This window comes from Schistocerca cancellata, chromosome 2 (genome assembly GCF_023864275.1).
Source record: "Schistocerca cancellata isolate TAMUIC-IGC-003103 chromosome 2, iqSchCanc2.1, whole genome shotgun sequence".
NCBI classification, from domain to species: domain Eukaryota; kingdom Metazoa; phylum Arthropoda; class Insecta; order Orthoptera; family Acrididae; genus Schistocerca; species Schistocerca cancellata.
Genome location: NC_064627.1, coordinates 928,463,521 through 928,489,274, shown reverse-complemented (window position 1 = coordinate 928,489,274; position 25,754 = coordinate 928,463,521). Strand labels below are relative to the sequence as shown.

The 25,754-nt window shown below is 42.4% G+C and overlaps 1 protein-coding gene across 1 annotated transcript in view; it reads left to right on the top strand.

The window, feature by feature from the left end:
- The window catches only part of LOC126162880 (serpin B6-like), a 282,449-nt gene that overhangs the window by 105,676 nt on the left and 151,019 nt on the right, over nt 1–25,754 (top strand). Inside the window, exon 3 of the mRNA XM_049919674.1 lies at nt 5,061–5,240. Coding sequence (XP_049775631.1) covers nt 5,061–5,240 — 180 coding nt within the window. The remainder of the gene's footprint in view (nt 1–5,060; nt 5,241–25,754) is intronic.

Below are 25,754 nucleotides of genomic sequence, written 5' to 3'. Positions count from 1 at the left end.
ATTTTATTTATTTATTTCATTTTTTATTTAATTTTTTGAAACATAGGGGATATAGTGTACTGTACTTTATTAAACTGAAGGATACAATTTTAAAACACAGACGATATACTTTATTAAATCCAAAAATACATTAATTTTCAAAGAAAACTTAGTCCTAGAGTGTATACTGTACATAATTATACAGTCGTATCACTTACTATGAAACATGTCCCCAATTTTTAACTGTCGCAATGATGATAATGCGATGGTGCCATGCATTATCATGCAACCGCTTTATAAGCATTACATTGGTACTGCATTTATCTGGTTGTTGCATACGGTACTCCAGGAAGACCTCGGCGCTTCAGCATCAGCAGTGTGAGAAATCTTCATGCTCTCTCCTCCTGTGTCCTCTTCTTCATAAACAGCTATGTCCAGTTCTTCATTCTCACTCTTTTGCATAACCTTCTGTGTTCCCAACTCGCTATCCATTTGTGTTGAGTAATGTCGAATAACATCTTCTTTCTTTTTGATGTCATAAATAGTTGCTCGTCCAACAATGAACTGAGCAGCAATGGCTTTCTGTGAAGAACCTTGATTTAATTTATCTAAAATTTCAAGTTACTGCTTGAGGTCTAGCATAACGTATTTCCTTTTAGAAGACATGATCCCGATCTGTAAAGAAAGCTACAATGTCAAATACAGTATATAAAACATTGTTTAACTAAGCATTGTTGTGCATGATAATTCGTTGTGCATATGTTTTTGGATGTACGCTGGATTACTGAGAGGCTGGACCAGTGAGGCCTGGATTAGCGAGAGTCTAGTGTATCTTTGCGTATCTGTTCATGTTGCTGCTTGCCTTTACGTATTTTTCACTCATTTTTACATGTTGTTTTGGTTATACAGCTCCTCTCACAACCATCAACACCTATTTTGCCCATTTCTGCATCATTCCCATTTTCTTTACACCATTCATGCCACAATGGATCTTTACTCCATCTTTCTGCACCAGTTCATTTCACAGCAACCTACAAATTTTCAGAGTCTGCCAATCCCTGGCCCTCGCAAACATGGTATTGCAAAAACACATCTCCATGCCATAGACATCCCAGAACCACCTCTTCTTCCTCCACGAGATACTACTACTCTGCAATCCCTAGTTGATACATCAGATCTCTGAAACTGAATCCTCTGCTCTCCAGCACCTGGAGGAGCATTCCAGACACTGCCTCCATAAGTTACCTAACCTGATGACATCCTACTGCCATCTCAGGGCTCCACTATCTGACCATTATCATACCCACAGTATTTTTCCTCATCCACCCCTCATAGCAGCTAAACCCTGCCTAGCTGACCTTTTCAACTTGTCACATCCCCCCAAACCCCCTCCCAACTCTTCAAGAAATCCAGAGCCAAAACATACCTGTAACACTGGTGCTAACCTTTCCACCAAAACCCTCAGCTGCACAGAAGTTTCAGTCCTATCTAAAGGCCTCACCTTTAGTCCTACACCCAAATTTAACTATGCTGGACTTGTCAAAGACTTGCTCTCCTTTTCCTGACCCCTGTAGTGGAAGCACTTCTTTACCACCAATCCCTCCAAACAAAACCACCCTAATTCCAGTATTTGAAACCTGCATCTTCCAGTTCATATCACTGTCCAACCATCATCCTCCCCCCCCCCCCCTTCCCTACTATCTAACCACCTGCTGGTCACCTTCCAGGAATTCCTGACCTCCAACTTAGTGTCACCATCCTTCTGGAGGTCCCTTCATCAGAAGAAAGAATAAGCATACATAACCTCAAAACAAATCCTGACCTTATCATCCTGCCTGCAGACTAAGGTTCCACCACTATTGTTATGAATCGTAATGACTACCTGGCAGAAGGCCTCTGCCAGTTATCTGACTTCTCCACCTATAAACTCTGCTAGAGTGAACCCATCCCACAAGTCCAATATAAACACCAATCACTGTCCCTTCCCAGAACATCTCCCCTGAATCAATTTCCATCCTCATCCCTATGACACATCGCGCACCTGCCTTCTTCATGCTCCCCAAAATCCACAAGCCCAACAATCCTAGACACCCCATTGTGGCTGGTTATTGTGCCCACCATTAGAAGAATTTTAGTCCTCATTGACCAACACCTCCAACCAATTACCTGTAATCTAGCCTTCCATGTCCAACACCAACCGCTTCCTTCATGACTCTCCACCATCCCCACCCCTTTACCTCAATGTTGATGCCAACTTCCTACACACCAGCATCCATAATGCCCATGCTCTTACCACTATTGAACATTACCTTTCCCAACATCCTTCAGACTCCAAACCCACTACTTCATTTCTCATAGATCTTACTAACTTTACCACAACCCATAACTACTTCTCATTTGAAGGGAAGGTATATAAATAAATCCATGGCACAGTCATGTGCACCCACATGGCACCCTCCTAAGTCACCCTTTTTATTGGCCATCTAGCCTCCAAAAACACCAAACTTCCAGTTTGGTTCAGGTTCATTGATGATATCTTGCTGATCTGGACTCAGTGCCAAGACACTCAATCTTCATTCCTTCACAACCTCAACACCAAATCCCCCATCCACTTCATGTGGTCCGCCTCAACCCAGCATGATGCCTACCTAGATGTTGACACCCTCACTGATGGCTCCATCTGCACTTCTGTCCACATGAAACCCACCAACTACCAACAGTACTTGCATTTTGACAGCTGTCATCCCTTTCACACAAAATAATTCCTCCTACAGAGCCTGAACATCCAGGGATGGTGTATCTGCAGTGTCAAAAACTCCCTTCTCAGTATGCTGATGATCTCACTAAGGCTTTCACAGGCAGGCACTATTCCCCAGACCTAGTCCACAAACAGATATCCCATGCCATTTCCCCTCACACCCTCAAATAGTTCCACCACCTACAAGAACCAGTCCCAAAGCAGTGTCCCCTTCCTCACCCCGTGCCACCCTGGATTGGAAAAACTGAGCCACATCCTTTGTCAGGGCTTTGATTGCCTATCATCATGCCCTTAAATGAGGGCATCCTACCCAAGATACTTCCTACACCTTCTAAAGTTGTGTTCCATCGTCCACCCATCCTATACAACATCCTAGTCCATCCCCATGCCACTCCCGGTACAACCCCTTTGCCACAAGGATCATATTCTTGTGGAAGACCCAGGTGCAAAATCTGCCCAATCCACTCATCCAGCATTTCCTATTCCAGTCCCATCAGGGGCCAGGCCACCTGTAAAAGCAGCCATGTCATTTAACAGCTCTGCTGCAATCATTGCACAGCTTTTTATATTGGTATGACTACCAACCAGCTGTCTACCAGGGTGAACAGCCACTGCCAAACTGTGGCCAAGAGCAAAGTAGACCACCCTGGGTCACAACATGCAGCTGAACAAAACACACTTGATTTCAATGGCTGCTTCATTACCTGAGCCATTCCGAACCTTCCCTCCACCACCAGTTTTTCTGAACTGTGCAGATGGCAGTTGTTCTTACAACACATTTTCCACTCCCGTAATTATCCTGACCTCAACCTACAGTAATGTACTGTCCCCACACCCTCCACACAACAGTCTGCACCCCCCCCCCCCCCCCCCCCCATTCTCATTCTCATCTCCCATGCTATTTATTTGCAGTCTTCTGCTAATGCATCTGCCTGTCTTTCCCCACTACTTTCCTTTTTTGCTCCTTTTTTCCCCAACTCCCTGTGCCACAACCTCCTGATGCTGTACCTGTTGACCTGTTGCACACTTCACCAAACAGTGTTCATTTCTCTCCCCATCCCTTCCCCTTCCCTGCCCTATCCATATTGCTGCTTTCATCCCCCAAATGGTGTTGCATTCCAGCCTGCAATGCTAGAGTTGGTGATCACGTGTGGGTGAGGTGTGCTTGCTCGTGTGGGTGAGTGGTGTGTATCTCTCTTTTACTGATGAAGGCTGTGTGCAAAAGCTACGAGTATATGCATCTTTTAATTGTGCCTGTCTGCAACTTGATGTGTCTTCTTTACTGTAAGTACCAACCTGTCTTTTGCCATATCATTGATATTTGTATCTGGAGTTTCCATTGTTTGAAAAATATTAAACACATTTTTGTAGAGAGTACTAAAAGAAATTTACAGTTTCTTGACCTTTAGTACACATCAATAGGTCTTTATACAATATTTTGTTAATAATGGTCAATAAAAATTAGAAATTTGAATTATAATTTTTTTTATGGCAACAATGAACCCAGCCTTTGGCCCCCACCCTCCCTGGGTGCCTCGCTGCTGCTCATTATAAAAAGTACATTGGTACTGTAAGGGTTAATGATTCATTTTCCATCTGTCTCAATTGAACTAAAATGAAATTAATTAGTAAAATCATTCCTGTCATTACCGAAGAAGACAAAAATTACAATATAGTATCCACCAATATAACCAACATTTCAGCTATATGGAGTTTTAAAGACAAATATAGGTCCAACATTGATAAAAACTCACCTTCATTTGCAGTTTCCTGTAGATGCCGTAAGTTATTCCACTGAATCATTCGTAGTAATGTTTATATTATTGATATTTTCCTATTTCACTTTCTGATAACTGCATCTCTTCAAAAAAGAGGCAACTACTAATTTAATGATAAATCACAACTAAGTATTGAATAAAACCAATACAAGATATTAATTCTCTGGTTTGATGGGCATATCTGTATGGTGGAAGATATATTTCTTGAGTAATACTACCTTCCCCTTACATTCCACACATGAATGTAGCATAGAACTGACTGTCAGACACCTCTGAATATACTGTAGTCTTTTTTTACATGATGTGTCTACAATGGAGACAGAGTTGTCTTACAGTCATTCTCAAATACTTTTTCTTTAACCTTGCTGAATGGTGTGTCACCAAAGGACTATTGTCCTGGATTCTTGGATGCTTACTTCAAATTTCTTTTCATGAAACTACTACTGTATTTTTGTGAACATCTATCTTCGTGGCACATAAATGTTGTTGACACACTGAAGTAACTTCTGCTTAGTATCCTTTCAACACTACTACTTTTGTTACAGATTCTCTCAGAAGTCAAAGGTAACCTGTTTTTCTCCCCAACAAGCATGCAGGTAATTTTAGCTCTTGTACATCTTGGTGCAAAGGGTAACACTGCTCAGGAGATTGCAGATGGCTTATGTCTTCCATCTGATAAGGAGACTATTGAGAATGGATTTAGAGAATTAACAAATTGTTTGCAGGTTTGTATGAATCATCTGTTGTGTTTTTAAGTTACTCATATAGAAAGACTCATTCTCATATAAGTAAATACATTGAAGATAGCAAACTGGTTGAAGAGTGGCTTTATATATATATATATATATATATATATATATATATATATATATAGGTGTCTGTATATGTGTGGATGGATATGTGTGTGTGTGCGAGTGTGTACCCATCCTTTTTTCCCCCTAAGGTAAGTCTTTCCGCTCCCGGGACTGGAATGACTCCTTACCCTCTCCCTTAAAACCCACATCCTTTCGTCTTTCCCTCTCCTTCCCTCTTTCCTGATGAGGCAACAGTTTGTTGCGAAAGCTTGAATTTTGTGTGTATGTTTGTGTTCGTTTGTGTGTCTGTCGACCTGTCAGCACTTTCATTTGGTAAGTCACATCATCTTTGTTTTTAGATATATTTTTCCTTTGTGGAATGTTTCCTTCTATTATAACTATATATATATATATATATATATATGAATATAATAGAGGGAAACATTCCACGTGGGAAAAATATATTTAAAAAGAAAGATGAGAGACTTACCCAACAAAAGCGCTGGCAGGTCGATAGACACACAAACATACACACAAAATCTAGCTTTCGCAACCAACGGTTGCCTCGTCAGGAAAGAGGGAAGGAGAAGGAAAGACAAAAGGATATGGGTTTTAAGGGAGAGGGTAAGGAGTCATTCCAATCCCGGGAGCGGAAAGACTTACCTTAGGGGGAAAAAAGGACAGGTATACACTCGCACACACACACATATCCATCCATACATACAAGACACAAGCATGTCTGCTTGTGTCTTGTATGTATGGATGGATATGTGTGTGTGTGCGAGTGTATACCTGTCCTTTTTTCCCCCTAAGGTAAGTCTTTCCGCTCCCGGGATTGGAATGACTCCTTACCCTCTCCCTTAAAACCCATATCCTTTTGTCTTTCCTTCTCCTTCCCTCTTTCCTGACGAGGCAACCGTTGGTTGCGAAAGCTAGATTTTGTGTGTATGTTTGTGTTTGTTTGTGTGTCTATCGACCTGCCAGCGCTTTTGTTTGGTAAGTCTCATCATCTTTCTTTTTATATATATATATATATATATAAACAATGTTTCCTTCTATTATAACCATATATATATATATATATATATATATAATCTAAAAAGAAAGATGATGAGACTTACCAAACAAAAGCGCTGGCAGGTCGATAGATACACAAACATACGCACAAAATTCTAGCTTTCACAACCAATGGTTGCCTCGTCAGGAAATAGGGAAGGAGAGGGAAAGACGAAAGGATTTGGGTTTTAAGGGAGAGGGTAAGGAGTCATTCCAATCCCGGGAGCGGAAAGACTTACCTTAGGGGGAAAAAAGGACAGGTATACACTCGCGCACACACACACATGTCCATACACAGACACAAGCAGACATTTGTAAAGGCTTGTGTCTGTGTATATGCGGATGGATATGTGTGTGTAACCCACTTCCAAACCATAACCAAAAAAAAATTTTTTTTTTCCGCTTTCGACACTTCTGCTGCTATAAAATCCACCGTTTCCAGTTCACAAACAGTTCCTTTCAGCTATTAAACAACCTTTTCGGCTATTTTTAATATCTTTTGCTTTATTTCCATTTCCGTTTTTCTCACATCATCGATCATTTTTAGCCGCTTCCCACAGGTTTTAACGTCATTATTTCTTCATCAGACAATTGTTAGCTTCATTTCCATAATCTGCCACCACCAAACCACCCTTTTAATACATCCTTACGTAGTTTTTTCGAAATTTTCCAGTGTTTCTCCACCCTTTAACGTGTTTTGGCGGCAACACAACCACCTAACCTTTATGCACATCATTATCTACCTACACAAGTTCACCACAGGATCAACATAGCCCAGCTCTAACCAACCCTTTTTCGCCTTTTTTCACACCAGATCTCCATTTGCTTTCTAGTTTTACCTTTATCTCTCCCCATATATTTTTATATTTATTTTCATTTTCATTTCAGCCTTGTGTTCCACTTTCCACCTTCTAGTACCATGTCACCCTCACAACACCTCCACAACGACCCCATTAAGTTTTATTTACATCCCCTCCGCAAACATGCCTTCGCCCTAGCCAGATTACACTCCCATATTTTATTTTCTCAGGCTTGTCTGACATTTGGCATCACCCCCAAAGGCCTCACACTTAAAGTTCCCATCTCTGGCTGCAACCCTTCTTTCCATCAGTCCCTATACCAGTTCCAAACCGAACAATCCATTGCCCTCACCCACCTAATCCTTCACCTACACATCCACTCAGCCAATCAACACACCCATCAACTCCTGTCCCTAATAAAAGTCCTCAATCTTTCCTCTCCCACATCCACACCGGTTGTTCAGAGCATCCTCCTACAGGCCAACCGCAAATTAGAACAGCATGCCACCCTCCACCTTAAAAAACTATCCAATCTCCTGGTTTCCCACCTCCGGAAAGGCAACTCACTCACCCTTCACAACCTTTCCAGCAAACCTCAACCTCCTCTCATTGCACACAAACCCAGTCTCTCCCATCTACTCAATCTCCCACTTCCAGCTCCACTCCCTCCAAAACCTCAAAATTCCAATCAACACAATCTGGAACCACAACACCCCAATTCAGTAGTTAACCTCTCCTCCAAACCTCTCTCCCAATCCGAAACCTCTGTCCTATCCAAAGGCCTCACCTTCAGCCCCACTCCCAGATTTAACCAAACAGCCCTTGTCAAAGATTTACTGTCCTACACCCGTACTCTCTGCTGGAAATATCACTTTGCCACGAAGAAAAATGATCCTAATCCTACTCCTAATGATCCAGCTCCCCAAGATACTATCCAAATTGAACCATGCCTGGAACAGTTCTGTTCTCCGTCACAGCGGGACCCACCTCCTCTTCCTCAAAATCACCCTCTCCTAACCTTCCAGGAATTTCTGACTTCCAGCCTTGCCTCTCAATCCTTCTTAAAAAACCTTAATCCTACTCCCAACATCACCACTGCTGAAGCCCAGGCTATCCGTGATCTGAAGGCTGACCAATCCATCGTCATTCTTCCGGCGGACAAGGGTTCCACGACTGTGGTACTTGATCGTCGGGAGTATGTGGCTGAGGGACTGCATCAGCTTTCAGACAGCACTACTTACAAAGTTTGCCATGGTAATCCCATTCCTGATGTCCAGGCGGAGCTTCAAGGAATCCTCAGAACCTTAGGCCCCCTACAAAACCTTTCACCTGACTCCATCAACCTCCTGACCCCACCAACACCCCGCACCCCTACCTTCTACCTTCTTCCCAAAATTCACAAACCCAATCATCCCGGCCGTCCCATTGTAGCTGGTTACCAAGCCCCCACAGAACGCATCTCTGCCTACGTAGATCAACACCTTCAACCCATTACATGCAGTCTCCCATCCTTCATCAAAGACACCAACCACTTTCTCGAACGCCTGGAATCCCTACCCAGTCTGTTACCCCCGGAAACCATCCTTGTAACCATTGATGCCACTTCCTTATACACAAATATTCCGCATGTCCAGGGCCTCACTGCGATGGAGCACTTCCTTTCACGCCGATCACCTGCCACCCTACCTAAAACCTCTTTCCTCATTAGCTTAGCCAGCTTCATCCTGACCCACAACTTCTTCACTTTTGAAGGCCAGACATACCAACAATTAAAGGGAACAGCCATGGGTACCAGGATGGCCCCCTCGTACGCCAACCTATTCATGGGTCGCTTAGAGGAAGCCTTCTTGGTTACCCAGGCCTGCCAACCCAAAGTTTGGTACAGATTTATTGATGACATTTTCATGATCTGGACTCACAGTGAAGAAGAACTCCAGAATTTCCTCTCCAACCTAAATTCCTTTGGTTCCATCAGATTCACCTGGTCCTACTCTAAATCCCATGCCACTTTCCTTGACGTTGACCTCCACCTGTCCAATGGCCAGCTTCACACGTCCGTCCACATCAAACCCACCAACGAGCAACAGTACCTCCATTATGACAGCTGCCACCCATTCCACATCAAACGGTCCCTTCCCTACAGCCTAGGTCTTCGTGGCAAACGAATCTGCTCCAGTCCGGAATCCTTGAACCATTACACCAACAACCTGAAAACAGCTTTTGCATCCCGTAACTACCCTCCCGACCTGGTACAGAAGCAAATAACCAGAGCCACTTCCTCATCTCCTCAAACCCGGAACCTTCCACAGAAGAACCCCAAAAGTGCCCCACTTGTGACAGGATACTTTCCGGGACTGGATCCGATTCTGAATGTGGCTCTCCAGCAGGGATACGACTTCCTCAAATCCTGCCCTGAAATGAGATCCATCCTTCATGAAATCCTCCCCACTCCAGCAAGAGTGTCTTTCCGCCGTCCACCTAACCTTCGTAACCTCTTAGTTCATCCCTATGAAATCCCCAAACCACCTTCCCTACCCTCTGGCTCCACCCCTGTAACTGCCCCCGGTGTAAAACCTGTCCCATGCACCCTCCCACCACCACCTATTCCAGTCCTGTAACCCGGAAGGTGTACACGATCAAAGGCAGAGCCACATGTGAAAGCACCCACATGATTTACCAACTGACCTGCCTACACTGTGAAGCGTTCTATGTGGGAATGACCAGCAACAAACTGTCCATTCGCATGAATGGACACAGGCAGACAGTGTTTGTTAGTAATGAGGATCACCCTGTGGCTAAACATGCCTTGGTGCACGGCCAGCACATCTTGGCACAGTGTTACACCGTCCGGGTTATCTGGATACTTCCCACTAACACCAACCTGTCAGAACTCCAGAGATGGGAACTTGCCCTTCAGCATATCCTCTTTCCCGCTATCCGCCAGGCCTCAATCTCCGCTAATTTCTAATTTCAATCTGCCGCCGCTCATACCTCACCTGTCTTTCAACATCATCTTTGCCTCTGTACTTCCGTCCCGACTGACATCTCTGCCCAAACTCTTTGCCTTTACAAATGTCTGCTTGTGTCTGTGTATGTGTGGATGGATATGTGTGTGTGTGCGAGTGTATACCTGTCCTTTTTTCCCCCTAAGGTAAGTCTTTCTGCTCCCGGGATTGGAATGACTCCTTACCCTCTCCCTTAAAACCCATATCCTTTTGTCTTTCCTTCTCCTTCCCTCTTTCCTGACGAGGCAACCGGTGGTTGCGAAAGCTAGAATTTTGTGTGTATGTTTGTGTTTGTTTGTGTGTCTATCGACCTGCCAGCGCTTTTGTTTGGTAAGTCTCATCATCTTTCTTTTTAAATATATTTTTCCCACGTGGAATGTTTCCCTCTATTATATTCATATATATATATATAGTTATAATAGAAGGAAACATTCCACGAAGGAAAAATATATCCAAAAACAAAGATGATGTGACTTACCAAATGAAAGTGCTGGCAGGTCGACAGGCACACAAACGAACACAAACATACACACAAAATTCAAGCTTTCGCAACAAACTGTTGCCTCATCAGGAAAGAGGGAAGGAGAGGGAAAGACGAAAGGATGTGGGTTTTAAGGGAGAGGGTAAGGAGTCATTCCAGTCCCGGGAGCGGAAAGACTTACCTTAGGGGGAAAAAAGGACGGGTATACACTCGCACACACACACATATCCATCCACACATATACAGACACTAGCAGACATATGAATATGTCTGCTAGTGTCTGTATATGTGTGGATGGATATGTGTGTGTGTGCGAGTGTATACCCGTCCTTTTTTCCCCCTAAGGTAAGTCTTTCCGCTCCCGGGACTGGAATGACTCCTTACCCTCTCCCTTAAAACCCACATCCTTTCGTCTTTCCCTCTCCTTCCCTCTTTCCTGATGAGGCAACAGTTTGTTGCGAAAGCTTGAATTTTGTGTGTATGTTTGTGTTCGTTTGTGTGCCTGTCGACCTGCCAGCACTTTCATTTGGTAAGTCACATCATCTTTGTTTTTGGATATATATATATATATATATATATATATATATATATATATATATATATACAGAAATGGCAATGGCAGCACCACAAAGCATATACAAAACGGTAAAGATTGGCTTTCCAAAATGAGGTGCCATTTTCTTCTCTGTTGGAAGGATTTTTTATTTTTTTATGCATCAGAAAATGAAGTGGAATTAAAAGTTTAAACTGCAATTGGTAAATCACCAGCATTGGTGTAAGGCTAAATGGTATAAGTGGCACACAACAGCTCTCTTGAGATGCAAGATGTTTAGTTATAATGATTTTAAGTTATTGCAGCTTCTAGGTAAAGGCGAATGATTTCATATTCTTCTTAACAATGCTTTTCTTGTTTTACTTTGCAAAATAAAGTCACAGAGAATATATGCAGCCATTATATAAGTAACATAATTCTTTTCTGGTGGGACATCCATACCTGTTATATGTAACGTTTATGATTAAAACATCCTCAGTAGTTGTACAGTTATTTATTGACTTCAGTCTGTGCACTACCATGTTTCAGGGACTCAGTTCCATCTTCAGTTGTATATGAAAGTTAAAATTAAAATTAAATATCTCTAAACTGCAAGATGATAATAAAACTAACAGTAATAGATAAAAAGATAATTGTGGTAACATAAATCCATTCCATTGCATATACATATAAATAAAAAGTTGAAGCAGTTATGTCAAATACAAATTTGTTCAGGCTTTTGTGGGTACTTGTTGACAAACTGCATACTGGCTTCTGTCTTGGGTTCTTTGGGCGACATTCATCTGATGATTTCACTGACATTTCACCAGCACGAGTGGCTGGCATTGTCAAAGCTTCATCCTACATTGCCAGTGGTGAACTGGAGCTGAGCTCGCAGCTGCAGACTATATGTACCTGGTGTACCAACGACCGAGGGCTTCTCCGTGGTCATTCCCGGTGCAATTCTCATCTTGCTACCTGTGGCTGTTGTTTGCTGCAGTACGGGAAGCCAGGATCCATTTACCTTAAGGCCTTCCTCTTTCTTGTTGAAGGTATTCATGTGATTTTGTATTTCTACAGCTTCTCTGAACAAGCGGGTGTGATAGTGCTTCTCTACAGCCAGAACTTCCATGTCAGAAAATTTTATTATGTGGTCAGTCGGTCTCAGTGTGTGCTCTGCCATGGCCAATCTCTCCACCTGCCCCAACCTGCAATGTCACTTATGTTCTTTGATCCTGGTGTTGACTGATCATCCAGACATTCCAACATAAACTTTTCCACATGTGCATGGTATGCGGTATATTCCCGACATTGCAAGTGGGTCCCGCTGATCTAAGACACTCTTTGATCTTCCTTGTCAGTTTGAAAATCGTCTTTATGCTGTGTTTGTGCAATATATGGCCACTTCTGTCCATCACTCTGGAAATGTATGGCAGAAAGGCCGTACCTGACATTTCTTTTTCTGATTTCTTACTTCGCTAAGTTATGTCAAAACTAACTTGCAAGGCAACACATCTGCTTTGTCTCATCAGACTGAATACTCAGATGCATCCTCATGACAAGCACCTTTCAGCTGTAGCTGACAAACTCACCCTTATCCTCCAAGTGGTAGTGAGGAGCATGAATGCTAAATACCAAATAAAGCCAGATTAGACACTGCATGGGAAGCAGAAAGCTGAAAACAGCAGGCTGAAAACCATGTAACATATAGCTGTACTCACAAAGTTCTTGTGTGTTTATTTATGCACTCAGTGTCTTTAGTGCTGCTTATTGCTATATACGAAACCATGCAGTGAGTACACATTAGTTGGTAAACAAAATATGTGATTGTATATGTTGATTTTACTTCAGTGTTGTAGGATTTACCAGAGGTGGGGCTGGATTAAGCAGTAGTGGGTGGAAGCATTGGGCATGTTATAGCAGCAACAAGTGCAGCATAGGAATCCTGGTGTAGGGATAATACAGGTTTGTGGTAAGAGTATTTGCCCTTACTGTACAGTTTCTTTAACAGTGTATCCAATAAACTCAGAAATTTATCCACATGCCACATTATCAGAACATCCCCTGTCACAAGCAAGCTATTTTTTTTAATTGTGGAAGCTGCACTCAAATTAACTGAGGTTCCAGTTAAGTTCCAGTAAAATCTTTGCTTTAGCACCAGTAATTATTTGGCTAAAAATACATACCTTTCTTCATTATCTCATGCTGTGGTATTTTCTTATTGCAAATACTGTGGATTTACTCAACCATTCAGTCTCCACAACATTGTCGGGAGAGAAGATTTTGAATACAGTAACTGATATACAGATGTTTATATTTGCATTGCAAATATTATCAACTGCAGCTGACACGGAATCACAATAAGTAGCAAATACAAGTTCCTGTGAATCTATTATCAGATATAGCAGTGTTTTTTTTTTTTTGAGAAACTTGGCTATCATGGTGTGGACCTATCCAAATATATGTTCAACAGTCTTCTTGTATACCGGACAGCAACTGTTTGAGTGAAACCATTTTGTTCACACATATGACACAAAGAACAAAGAAATCTTTATGCCTACCACCCACCACCTCTAGTTGTATGCTCCTCAATAATCAGGAATGAAAATCTATAAAAAATTAAAAGGGAGCATGTTAATGATGATGAAATTGGGTCTACTGAAAAGAAGGCTATATGAGACATTGGTACAGAAATGCCATTACTCAATGGATGAATTTGTGCAGAACTAACTGGTAATATGAGCTAGATACGCTTGTTACATATCCTAATTAGTATATATATAATCGTTCATAGAAAAATCATCTCAGTGCTATATTATTATGTATTAGTCTAAAAGTATTTTTAACTGTAATGTAAATTTCTGACAAATCTTCAGTATGTAAACAAAATGTATTGCATGAGATCAAGGGCAATTCTAGAAATCAGTGAAGGGGGTGGCAAATTATAGAGGGGGTGTGGAGTTTGAGAAATGGAATATTGCTTAACAAAAGGAGAGTTGGGGTCCTCCACTGACGAATTGGTAAAATTTGGTGTTGCTTAAAGTAGTTTTTGGTAACTGTTTTGGAGTTCAGGGTAAAAATCTTATTTTAACATGGAAGATTTTATAAATTGCATAAACCATAAAAAAGGTCAACTTACAACATATAAGTTTTCATTAATTTTCTGTTTACAGAAGTTGACATGAATGAAAAATCTTGAACTTGACATGAATATAAAAAAAATTCTGTAATAAAATTCACTGGCTATTTCCGTCTTCTGCCCAATTTATCATGCTCATTCGTCTCTGTTTCTCTTTTTGAATATGTCGATGACATTACATCCAATGTATATTAATAAATAATAATATGCCCATTTTAAGTTAAATGATATTTACCTTTTATTCTTTTGTTAAAATGTGTTTGAAATACAGTGCAAGCTATATTGCTATATAATTATAAAAAAAGATTGAATCTGTTGAAGTAATATATTTGCTGATTTCTGAAGGTATTTGGGGGAGGGGGGGCTATAGCTCACCCCCTCTCCCCTTGCCACTGCCCCTATATGAGATGAATAAACTACAGTTCACATTTAATACAAGAACTGTGAGTACAGCACTACACATGGAGGTAAAGCTACAACCGTGAGAATTGATTAATATGGTGCCAGTGGGCACTGTCTGGTACACATCTGAGAAATGTCTGATACAAAGTCAAAGTCCCAAAAGCAGCACATTCACAAGTCCATTAAACAGAGTTAATACCCAGTGTCTAAATATAATTACTATAGCAGTGAGAAGGTCCAACCAGAATTGTGTTGGAAGTAAGTTATATCATAACATAAACTTGCTCATGTATATCACGGTTGCCTTTGTTCCAACCTTGAGACTGGTGGCTGCAGCTTGTCTAATGTAATGGCACACAACATAGTTATGCTGCTTCCATGAGCTCTGATGGATTGTCAGTATTGATATCCCACAATATTACACCCTTTATTATTGAAATAGGTCTGCAGGGACAGAAGCACTCCATTTATGCCTTATTTGAGGTGATGGAGGGTGGTGATCAGGGTCAGTGATGTGTCTACTGGATCTATTGTGAAGTATACATAGTCTCCTGCAGTCGGCAGGAAAGAACTAATAGTCAATTTGAACAAACTTTATTGTAATTAAAGAAAAATGCCTTCTTGGCATACACTAAGTGTTAAACACAAGCACACCAAGAAAACCCCACAACTCTTGGGGTGGTAAACCAGATAAGGAAACAAGACAATGGAAGAAAATACTGGCCAAAATCTACTCAACCAATCACAAAATACAACATGCTACTACAATCCTATGGGAAGTGTATACAATGCTAGGGCCAGCGTAAGTACTGGCTGGAACTGTTGCCCAACAGGTAGGTAAAACACTGTAGGTCTGACTATCCTGGCATGCTTATAAAGCCAATTTGGCCGAGTACTACATGAGTAAAAAAAAAAAAAAAATTGCACGGCACCACAAATGTCAATAGGAGTAGAAGCATCGTGGTCAACGTCCATGGGTTTGTGGCTGGCAGGGGTGGGAGGTGGCGATGCAGCACTGGCATCTGGCAGCGGAGACAGTGGCTGAGGCAGTGGCAGAAGTGGAGATTCCACCACAGGACAGGCGGTGATAGGCACTGACAGCTCCCCAGGGTGTTGTTGTCCACCGGAAGGGGGCAGAGATGGTTGATATGCCAGCTGGTCGTGGAACCATTGGCCCACCGTAGAGATGCCATCACATGGCCGCAGAACTTGGTGATGACCACAAGTGCCCAGTGCACCCATGGATGAGAGAAGATTTGCACCCAGACCTCCTGCCTGACACGAAAGGAGTGCGCCGGTTTGTGGGCAGGAGGGTGAGAAGCCTCAAAAACCAGAACAGATAAGGGAGAGCAGAATGGTCGACCATGAAATATCTCCACTGGACTTTTACCATCATGGAGGGTGGTCTGATATGTAGCCAAAAAGGGAAGCACGGCCTCCACCAGTAGGTGATATCTCAGCAGCTTATTGAGCTGGGTCTTGAATGTCCCCACAAAATGTTCTGCCTGACTGTTTGACATAGGGTGAAATAGGGCGGCTGGATGAGGGAAATTCAATTGGCAGTACAGAATTGCTTAAACTCAATTGAAGTAAACTGTGGACCATTTTGGGGAGTCCCACGACAGCGAAGAGGCGCCGGAGAATTTTGATAGTCTCAACAGAAGTATTGTTCATCAAGTGGGAGACATAAGGGTATCTCGACCCAGAGTTGATCAGTATGAACCACGGGTAACCATGAAACAGACCTGTGGAGAAATTCAAATGGAGACATTCTCACGGAGCAGCTCCATCCAGCTACAAAAAATACTGAAGTGGGGGTGCTGCCTGACGTGTTTGGCACATGGTGCAGGATGACACGAGGGATGCAATGTCTTTATCCCAACCGCCCCAATAAAGATGTCGGTGTGACAGGTGTTCAGTGAAGATGATGCCCCAGTGGCCAGCGTGGAGGAGGTCGAGGACACGGCGGCACAACAGATTCATTATGACCACCCATGGAACATCGGAGCCACTATGCAAAGGGATGATGCCACTGTGGAAAAAGAGACTGTGCCAATGATCCCAAAAATGCTGCAACTCTGCATTGTGGGCGCTACAATTGCTAGTTGGAAAACCCGCAGCAATTTGGCAGCAGGGAGCTTGCAGTGTCCAATCCTGAGCAGTGGCCCACCAGACTGCATCGGCATCCAATGGAAATGCATCCAGAGCTAGGTTCATATCTGGTTCCACATGGAAACAAACCAAGGGGGAGGCATCAGACTCACAGCCTACCCCAGCAGGCAGGCAAGGCAAAAAATCGGAGTTTGTGTGCTGTTCAGAGGTGCGATAGACAATATCAAAGTCGAACGTAGCCAGGAAGAGTGCCAGCGCTGAAGGCGGCACGCTGTCTGGGTGGACACTGCAGCACCCAGGTGTACCAAAAGGTTTGTGGTTGGTCTTCAGAATGAAATTACGACTATCCATGAAACTTTAGAATTTCGTCAGGACGAAAACCAGCGCCAAAGCTTCCTTTTCAATTTGACTGTATTTGGTTTGAGTGTCAGTCAATTTTCTGGCCACGGGTCTCTCATCGCCGTCAACCACTTGCGGGAGGACCGCACCCAGGCCATAGTCTGTGACATCATTGGAGATGATGAGGGGCAGGGGAGGATCGTAAGTGGTCAGACAAGGAGGGTGGGAGAGAACTGATTTGAGACATATGAAAGCCTGCTCACACACCCTCTCCCAAACCAAACATCCACCCTTGCACAATAACCCTGTCAGGGGTGCCAAAATCGAGGCAGCATGGGGTATAAACCAGTGATAATAGTTGATTTGACCAAGGATGGTATACTGTTGCTTCACATTGGAGGGAGGAGGGAGGTTTTGAATCACCTCGACATATTCCTTAGAGGTGTGTAGGCCATGGGAATCAATTGTGAACCCAAGGTAAGTGACCTTTCATGCAAAAAAGTCAAACTTTACCTTCCAGCAATGCAGGTTAGCCTCAGAAAAAACCTGAAACAGCCAATCCAGCTTGTCCACGAGGTCCACTGCAGACGAGCCACCGACGATGACATCGTCCAAATAATTGGTCTCACAGGCACATGGCTCTTGAGGCGTTCCAAATAACATAGGAAAATGGCGGGAGCACTGGTAATGCCAAACGGGAGGCAGTTTCACTGGAAAAGGCCACACGGGGTATTGATCACTAGGATCTGCTGCGATTCCTCATCCAACGGCAACTGCAAATAAGCATTGTGCAAATCAATTTTGGCAAAAACGGTCGAGCCCACAAGACGTGTGAGCATGTCATCCACTGATGGGACAGGATATGCATCAATGACGGACTGAGACTTGACTGTGACCTTAAAATCACCACAGATGCGTAAAGCACCGTTCAGCTTCTCGACTATCATGATAGGCATCGCCTAGCAACTGTGCACTATGGGAGAAAGGACGCCTTCATCTTGTAAGCAGCGAAGTTCCACCTGGACCCTCTCTTGGAGCGGAAAGCAGACCATGCAGGCCTTAAAAACAATGAGGAACAGCAGAGGGAAGAAACTGAACATGTGCGGTAAAACCCTTCACCCCTGGTGTGGACGATGAGACCAAAGTTTCGTATTTGCTGAGCAACGGGGCAAGGAAGGTAGCCGATGAGGAAATAGACACCACCTGTACCACACCCTGCACTGATAAACCCAGACGGCCAAAAATGTCCACTTCCAGAGGGTTAGTAGCGCCGAGGGATCCGACCACCAAAAACTGAGCGGTGAAGGAACAAACGTTGTAAGAGATTTGAGTGGAGAAAAATGCCATCGATTGATATAGAGTGATTATGTAAACTGCACAAGGTGCGAGTGTACAGGGATAAAGCCAGCAAGCCCAAGTGTTAGTAAGTGGCACCATCCACAGTAGAAACGGATGATGCTGTGTCAATTTGGAAGACCACCAGAATATGCACGACCTCCAGCGTAAGGAGAAAACAGGCACCTGACTGGGGAATGATGGAGAATACTTGGCTGTCAATGGAATGTGAGGCTTCCAGACCCTGAGGTGATGATTCGTGATGAGCGTGTGTGTCTGCAGGAAGTGTGGCATCTACGTAATGTTTCTGTGAAGCCTGACATACCACGGCGATATGACCCATTTGGCTGCTAGCTGATGGGGGCACTCCGACCGTTGGTGAGTCCGGAAACAGTCCGGACAGGTTGGAAGTTGTGTGAAAGACGTCCTGTCACAGAAAAGGCCAGCATATTGACGAGACTCCCTCTTGGCACTAGGCAACTGGAGGGCCGCAAAAACAGGTGGATCAAGACGTGCTGGCTGTAGCTGGTGAGACTGTTCAAATGCATGAATGATCAGCAGTCTGGTGTCAAGGAACGGGTCCTGTAACTTCAAAATATCAGCCCGGAGACCCCCGTCTGGTGCGTGAAACATCACCATATCGTGAATCAACAAAGAGGCATAAGAATGATTGCAAGCAACGTTGGCACACTGGAATTTACAATCGCGGGAGAGATCCTGGAGCCTCATAATCCATTCCCGATATGTCTGACCTTGGGACCTTCGACAAGAACAGAAAGTCTGAGGGGTGACGGTGATGTGTATTTGTGCATCAGAGTACTCAAAAAGGTAACCCTTAATATGGGTAAATGAGAGATCACGAGGGGACTGCTCAAGGTTAAGTTGTTGAATTAAATGACACATCTGTGTACAAACTGTTGATAAAAAAAAGCCTGAATTTGATTTTCATTGTGGATTCCATGTGCCAGTAAATGTTGTTCCAACCATATGACATAATTTGACCGTGGTTCAACAGAACTATCGAAAGCCGGAAACATCGCTGTAGCCACGTGCAAAGTGTTCAATGCTTCTGCAATGGAATCAACTCTATGACCTACCTCTTGCAATGCTGGCGAGTGAGGGTGAAGTTCTGAACATGTGAGTGCTTCACGTACTAAAGAAGTTCCTTGGTGGAGGCCATTACGTTCGAAAACTGAAGTTTTATCCTCGTCACCAGTAACTGTAGTGTCCTGTGGTTGGCAGGAAAGAACTAACAGTCAATTTGAACACATTTTATTATAATTAAAGAAAAACTCCTTCTTGGCATACACTGAGTTTTAAATCCAAGAACAACAAGAAAACCTCACAATTCTTGGGGTGGCAAGCCAGATAAGGAAACAAGACAATGGAACAAAATGTACTATACCAGTTACAAAATACGACATGCTACTACAATGCTACAGCGAGTGTGTACAATACTAGGGCCGGCATAAGTACTGGCTGGAGCTGTTGCCCAACAGCACATAAACACTGCTGGTCTGACTGTCCGTGCATGCTTATAAAGCCAGGTCATCGGAGTGCTACATGAGTCATACGAGTTCCGTTTGGTGGAACACTGTCACATATTGTCTGGAAAAGTAGTTCTGTTTTTATTTGGAAAGCCTCTTAGCATTTATATCCGCTGGTGATTTTCCTCTCCGTACTCCTGAAAGGAGGTTGGCAGCCCATCTTGCGTGTCGGTTGTGTGGGTCCTCTAACTAATAAGGGGCCGCTACCACAGTCTAGGCGACAAGAAAAGCTATGCAGCACTCCCTGATGGTACTATCCAGCCCACATCTTCAAGGGCATCTGAGTCTGCTCTGACAGCCTTCATGGATTATTGACAATGAGTACATGCCATCATTTGTGACATACTTTACCAGCGCAGTCAAATCGCTCAAGGGTCAAAGTGGCCATTGTGATTTCCCTGGTGTCACGAAGGCATTTAGGTGCATTTGGGTATGATAGCAGCATCTGAGCTATGTCTAAATGGGTGGAGAGTGATATATCTACCACTGGTGCAACGTCTGGATGTGACAGAGGCAGTGTTGTAGATGGCAGCATTAGTTGGTGCAGCCATTCTGGATATAGATGGATGCATTGGTGCCAGAAAGTTGCATATTTGGTGGTTACTTTGCCCATGACTGCAACATGCATGGCCTCTATCACTGTGGATGTCCATCCTGGGTGCCTACCAAAAGACTGCACACAGACTGGGGCAACACTGTGGATATGGGGGTACTTTGTGGATCTATGTCTACATCAACATCTGTATTATGCAAACTAGAGTGTAGAGTGAAGTGCAGTATAAGAGGGTGCATTCCATTGTACCAGTTACTAGGACTTCTTTCCGTTCCTTCCCCATAAGGAGCGTAGGAAGAACAAATGCTTAAATGACTCTGTGCAAACTGTAACCAGTCTAAACTTGTCTTCATGATCCCAGTGGGAGTGATATATAAGGGGTTGTGATGTGTTCCTAAATTCATCACTTAAAGTTGGTTCTAAAACTTTCCAAGTAGATTTTCATGAAATAGTTTGTGTAAATCTTCAAGCATATGCCAGTTTAGTTCTTTTAACATCTTTGTAACACTCTCCCATAGCTCAGACAAACTTGTGAGCATTCATGCTGCCCTTCTTTGTATCGGCGTCCTATTTTGTAAAGGATTCCACAAGGTTGAGTAATATTCAAGGATAGGTTGCATGAGTGTTTTGTATGCAGTTTCCTTTGTAGAATGATTGCATGTCCCTAGTATTGCACCAAAGAACTGAAGTCTTCCATCTGCTTTGTCTAAATCTGAGATTATGTGATTGTTCCATTTCATATCCCTATTAATTGTCACACTAAGGTATATGTATGCGTTGATGAATTCCAACTGTGACTCATTAATGTTATAGTCATAGGATACTATGTTTTTCAATTTGTAAAGTACACAGTTTTACATGTAAGGCAAGTTGACAATTTTTGCACTGCTTTGAAATCTTTTTAAGATCTGACACAATAATCGACAAGCTTTTTCAGATAATACTTCATTGTTGTTGTTGTGGTCTTCAGTCCTGAGACTGGTTTGATGCAGCTCTCCATGCTATTCTATCCTGTGCAAGCTGCTTCATCTCCCAGTATCTACTGCAACCTACATCCTTCTGAATCTGCTTAGTGTATTCATCTCTTGGTCTCCCTCTACGATTTTTACCCTCCACACTGCCCTCCAATGCTAAATTTGTGATCCCTTGATGCCTCAAAACATGTCCTACCAACCGATCCCTTCTTCTAGTCAAGTTGTGCCACAAACTTCTCTTCTCCCCAATCCTATTCAATACCTCCTCATTAGTTATGTGATCTACCCACCTTATCTTCAGCATTCTTCTGTAGCACCACATTTCAAAAGCTTCTATTCTCTTCTTGTCCAAACTAGTTATCGTCCATGTTTCACTTCCATACATGGCTACACTCCATACAAATACTTTGAGAAACGACTTCCTGACACTTAAATCTATACTCGATGTTAACAAATTCCTCTTCTTGAGAAACGCTTTCCTTGCCATTGCCAGTCTACATTTTATATCCTCTCTACTTCGACCATCATCGGTTATTTTACTCCCTAAATAGCAAAACTCCTTTACTACTTTAAGTGTCTCATTTCCTAATCTAATTCCCTCAGCATCACCCGACTTAATTTGACTACATTCCATTATCCTCGTTTTGCTTTTGTTGATGTTCATCTTATATCCTTCTTTCAAGACACTGTCCATTCCATTCAACTGCTCTTCCAAGTCCTTTGCTGTCTCTGACAGAATTACAATGTCATCGGCAAACCTCAAAGTTTTTATTTCTTCTCCATGGATTTTAATACCTACTCCGAATTTTTCTTTTGTTTCCTTTACTGCTTGTTCAATATACAGATTGAATAACATCGGGGAGAGGCTACAACCCTGTCTTACTCCTTTCCCAACCACTGCTTCCCTTTCATGTCCCTCGACTCTTATAACTGCCATTTGGTTTCTGTACTTCATTATAGATAACTAAATCATCTGCAAAAAAAATCTATTGGTGCTATTAATATTGTCTGCAAGATAATTAATATATAACATGAACAGCAAGGGTCCCAAACACTTCCCTGGGGCCATCCGAAATTGCTTCCGGCATTCTGCGTACCAAAAACTCCTCAGCCGAGTCAAAAATTTTTGTTAATACTTCACATTTAAGGAGATGGGACCTGAATAAACTGAAAGAACCAGAGGTTGCAAAGAGTTTTAGAGGGAGCATTAGCATATGATTGACAAGAACGAAGTGAAGTCAGCTGAGGATCAAGTAGGTAAAAAGACGAGAGCTAGTAGAAATCCTGGGCTAACACAAGAGATATTGAACTTAATTGGTGAAAGGAGAAAATTTAAAAGGCAGTAAATGAAGTAGGCAATAAGGAATACAAATGTCTAAAAAATGAGATTGACAGGAAGTGCAAAATCGCTAAGCAGGAATGACTAGTGGACAAATGTAAGGACGTAGAAGCATATATCACTAGGGGTAAGATAGATGCCGCCTACGGGAAAATTAAAGAGACATTTGGAGAAAAGAGAACTGCCTGTATGAAAATCAAGAGCTCTGATGGGAAACCAGGCCTAAGCAAAAAAGAGAAAGCAGAAAGGTGGAAGAAGTATATAAAGGGTCTATACAAGGGCAATGTACTTGAAGGCAATATTATGGAAATAGGAGACATTGTAGATGAATATGATATGGAAGATATGATACTTTGTGTAGAATTTGACAGAGCACTGAAAGACCAAAGTTGAAACAAGGCCATGGGAGTAGACAACATTCTGATAGAACTACTGACAGTCGAGGGAGAGCTAGTCGTGACAAAACTCTTCCATCTGATGATCAAGATGTATGACACAAGTGAAATATCCTCAGACAAGAAGAAGAATATAATAATTCCAAATCCAAAGAAAGCAGGTGCTGAAAGGTTGAAAGCAACCAAACTTTAAGTTAGTAACTGTTAACAAAAAGTTTGTGACCATAGACGTAAATTAAAGGAAACTTAAAAGATTTAAGTGTGAGGAAGCCGTTTCTGCAAGTATTTGTATGGAGTGTAGCCATGTATGGAAGTGAAACATGGACGATAAATAGTTTTGACAGGAAGAGAATAGAAGCTTTTGAAATGTGGTGCTACAGAAGAATGCTGAAGATTAGATGGGTAGATCACATAACTAATGGGGAGGCATTGAACAGAATTGGGGAGAAGAGGAGTTTGTGGCACAACTTGACTAGAAGAAGGGATCAGTTGGTAGGACATGTTCTGAGACATCAAGAGATCACCAATTTAGTATTGGAGGGCAGTGTGGAGGGTAAAAATCGTAGAGGGAGACCAAGAGATGAATGCACTGAGCAGATTCAGAAGGAGGTAGGTTGCAGTAGGTACTGAGAGATGAAGAAGCTTGCACAGGATAACGTAGCATGGGGAGCTGCAGCAAACCAGTCTCAGGACTGAAGACCACAACAACAACATCAACAGCACAATTCTTCACTCCTCACTCGATATGTTCAGTCACTGTAACGTGGCAGTCATAAGCAGGGGGTGTTTTGATGTATAATTGATTAAGATATCAATGTAACCTGAACTACCTTGTAATGACACCACCAATCTCAGCTAAAAATTGCAATCTAGCTGTTAGCAAATGGTTTATGTGCTCTGCTTTGCTTTGAGTTATGCTTGGTTGTTATTTCCTTTCCTTATTTTGAAATAAAGAGCAATCTTGCTCTGTCACAGGGTTCGAATGTGACACTCACAAAACCAGATGGAATCAGCGATCCATAAGTGCATTATTACATCGGTTCTGTCTTCCCAGGAGCACAGAAGATGGACATAGGCTGCCAGCCCTGTGAGAGGGAAGCTTGGCTTGTCCCCCACTCCACTCTTCTTCCATCGACAATCAGAACTCCATGTTTGATTTATGTTTGTGGTTGACTACCAGAAAAGTGTCTGCTACAACATGAGTGCCAGTAGAAGAAATAATAGAGCATGTATAAATTTGTCGAACATGTAATCTGGATTTTGTGAAGCAAATTTAATCAAATTACCAACATTTCAAACTAAAAGCATTGTATTCACCAAAAGCAGCAACTCCATGACTTCGTGAAGACAGCTTCAAAATAATTAGTAGGAATGATATTGTAAATTGATTTATTGCTCCTTCTCACTGGAAAATAAATCTACCATCTCAGACTGAAATGTTCAATTTTACACACAAATGACTTTTCACAGGATAGCAGCCCTAAAGCACTCAGTCATTCTTCTTTTATGGTGTTTCGTAGGAACATTTTAATTCTCTTGAGTGTTGAAAAGCACCGCTCAGCTTCTGATGTCGAGATTGGCATCTCGATTAGCAGTTTCAAAGCTTTAACAGTCTTGTCGAATGTGTCACAAAGTTAATTCTCTACAATCAGCAAAAGAAATGCAACTGTTCTTAACTCAGGCCTAGCACAGAAAACTTGAAGCTCGCCCTACAATTTTCTTTTTCCCAGAAATGTATTTGTCTCTAAATTCAAGGTATTTGTCAGGAAAATCTGTGATGTATTTGTCAAACTGATTTACATAAAATATGTTGGCTGAAATGAGGTGTCCAGTGAACTGGAAATGTAATTTTATTTAAGAAAGGATGACATCGCACACTTCCAAAGCATCTCTTTTTTTATGCGCATCATTTTTGAAACTAATCTCATTAACAATGGAGTCAATGTCATCTCTGACATTTTGCAGCATTACCACTTCAATGTTCTGGTTGTCTTGCATTGCTGTGGTGGGTTCGATTATCTTCTTCTGAAGCTGATTAAGAAGTATATCTGCATGAGGCATTATCTTACAGAAAAATGATAGCCAGAAAATGAATTCGTTATCTTGCAGTCTAATTTGTATGAACCAGCTTTTACAACAGAAGATAGTTCTATACCCTCACTTGTTTCTGTGAATTCCATAACAGTAATAAAGTTTTTCCCTGTTTTCAAAAGCATATTTTACTACTTGCAAGTGGTAATTCCATCTCATCACAAACACGGGGCAAGCTTTTTAGAATAATGCTTTGCGACACTTTTGATTTCTGTGGCAAGTTAGAAAAGAAAGAAGAATTACCTGAAAGCCATGCAAAACAGATGTGGGCGTTGCGATTGACAGAGGCTGCCATAGACATAAGGTTAAACTGAAGTACATAACAATGGATGTAGTTTGCAATTG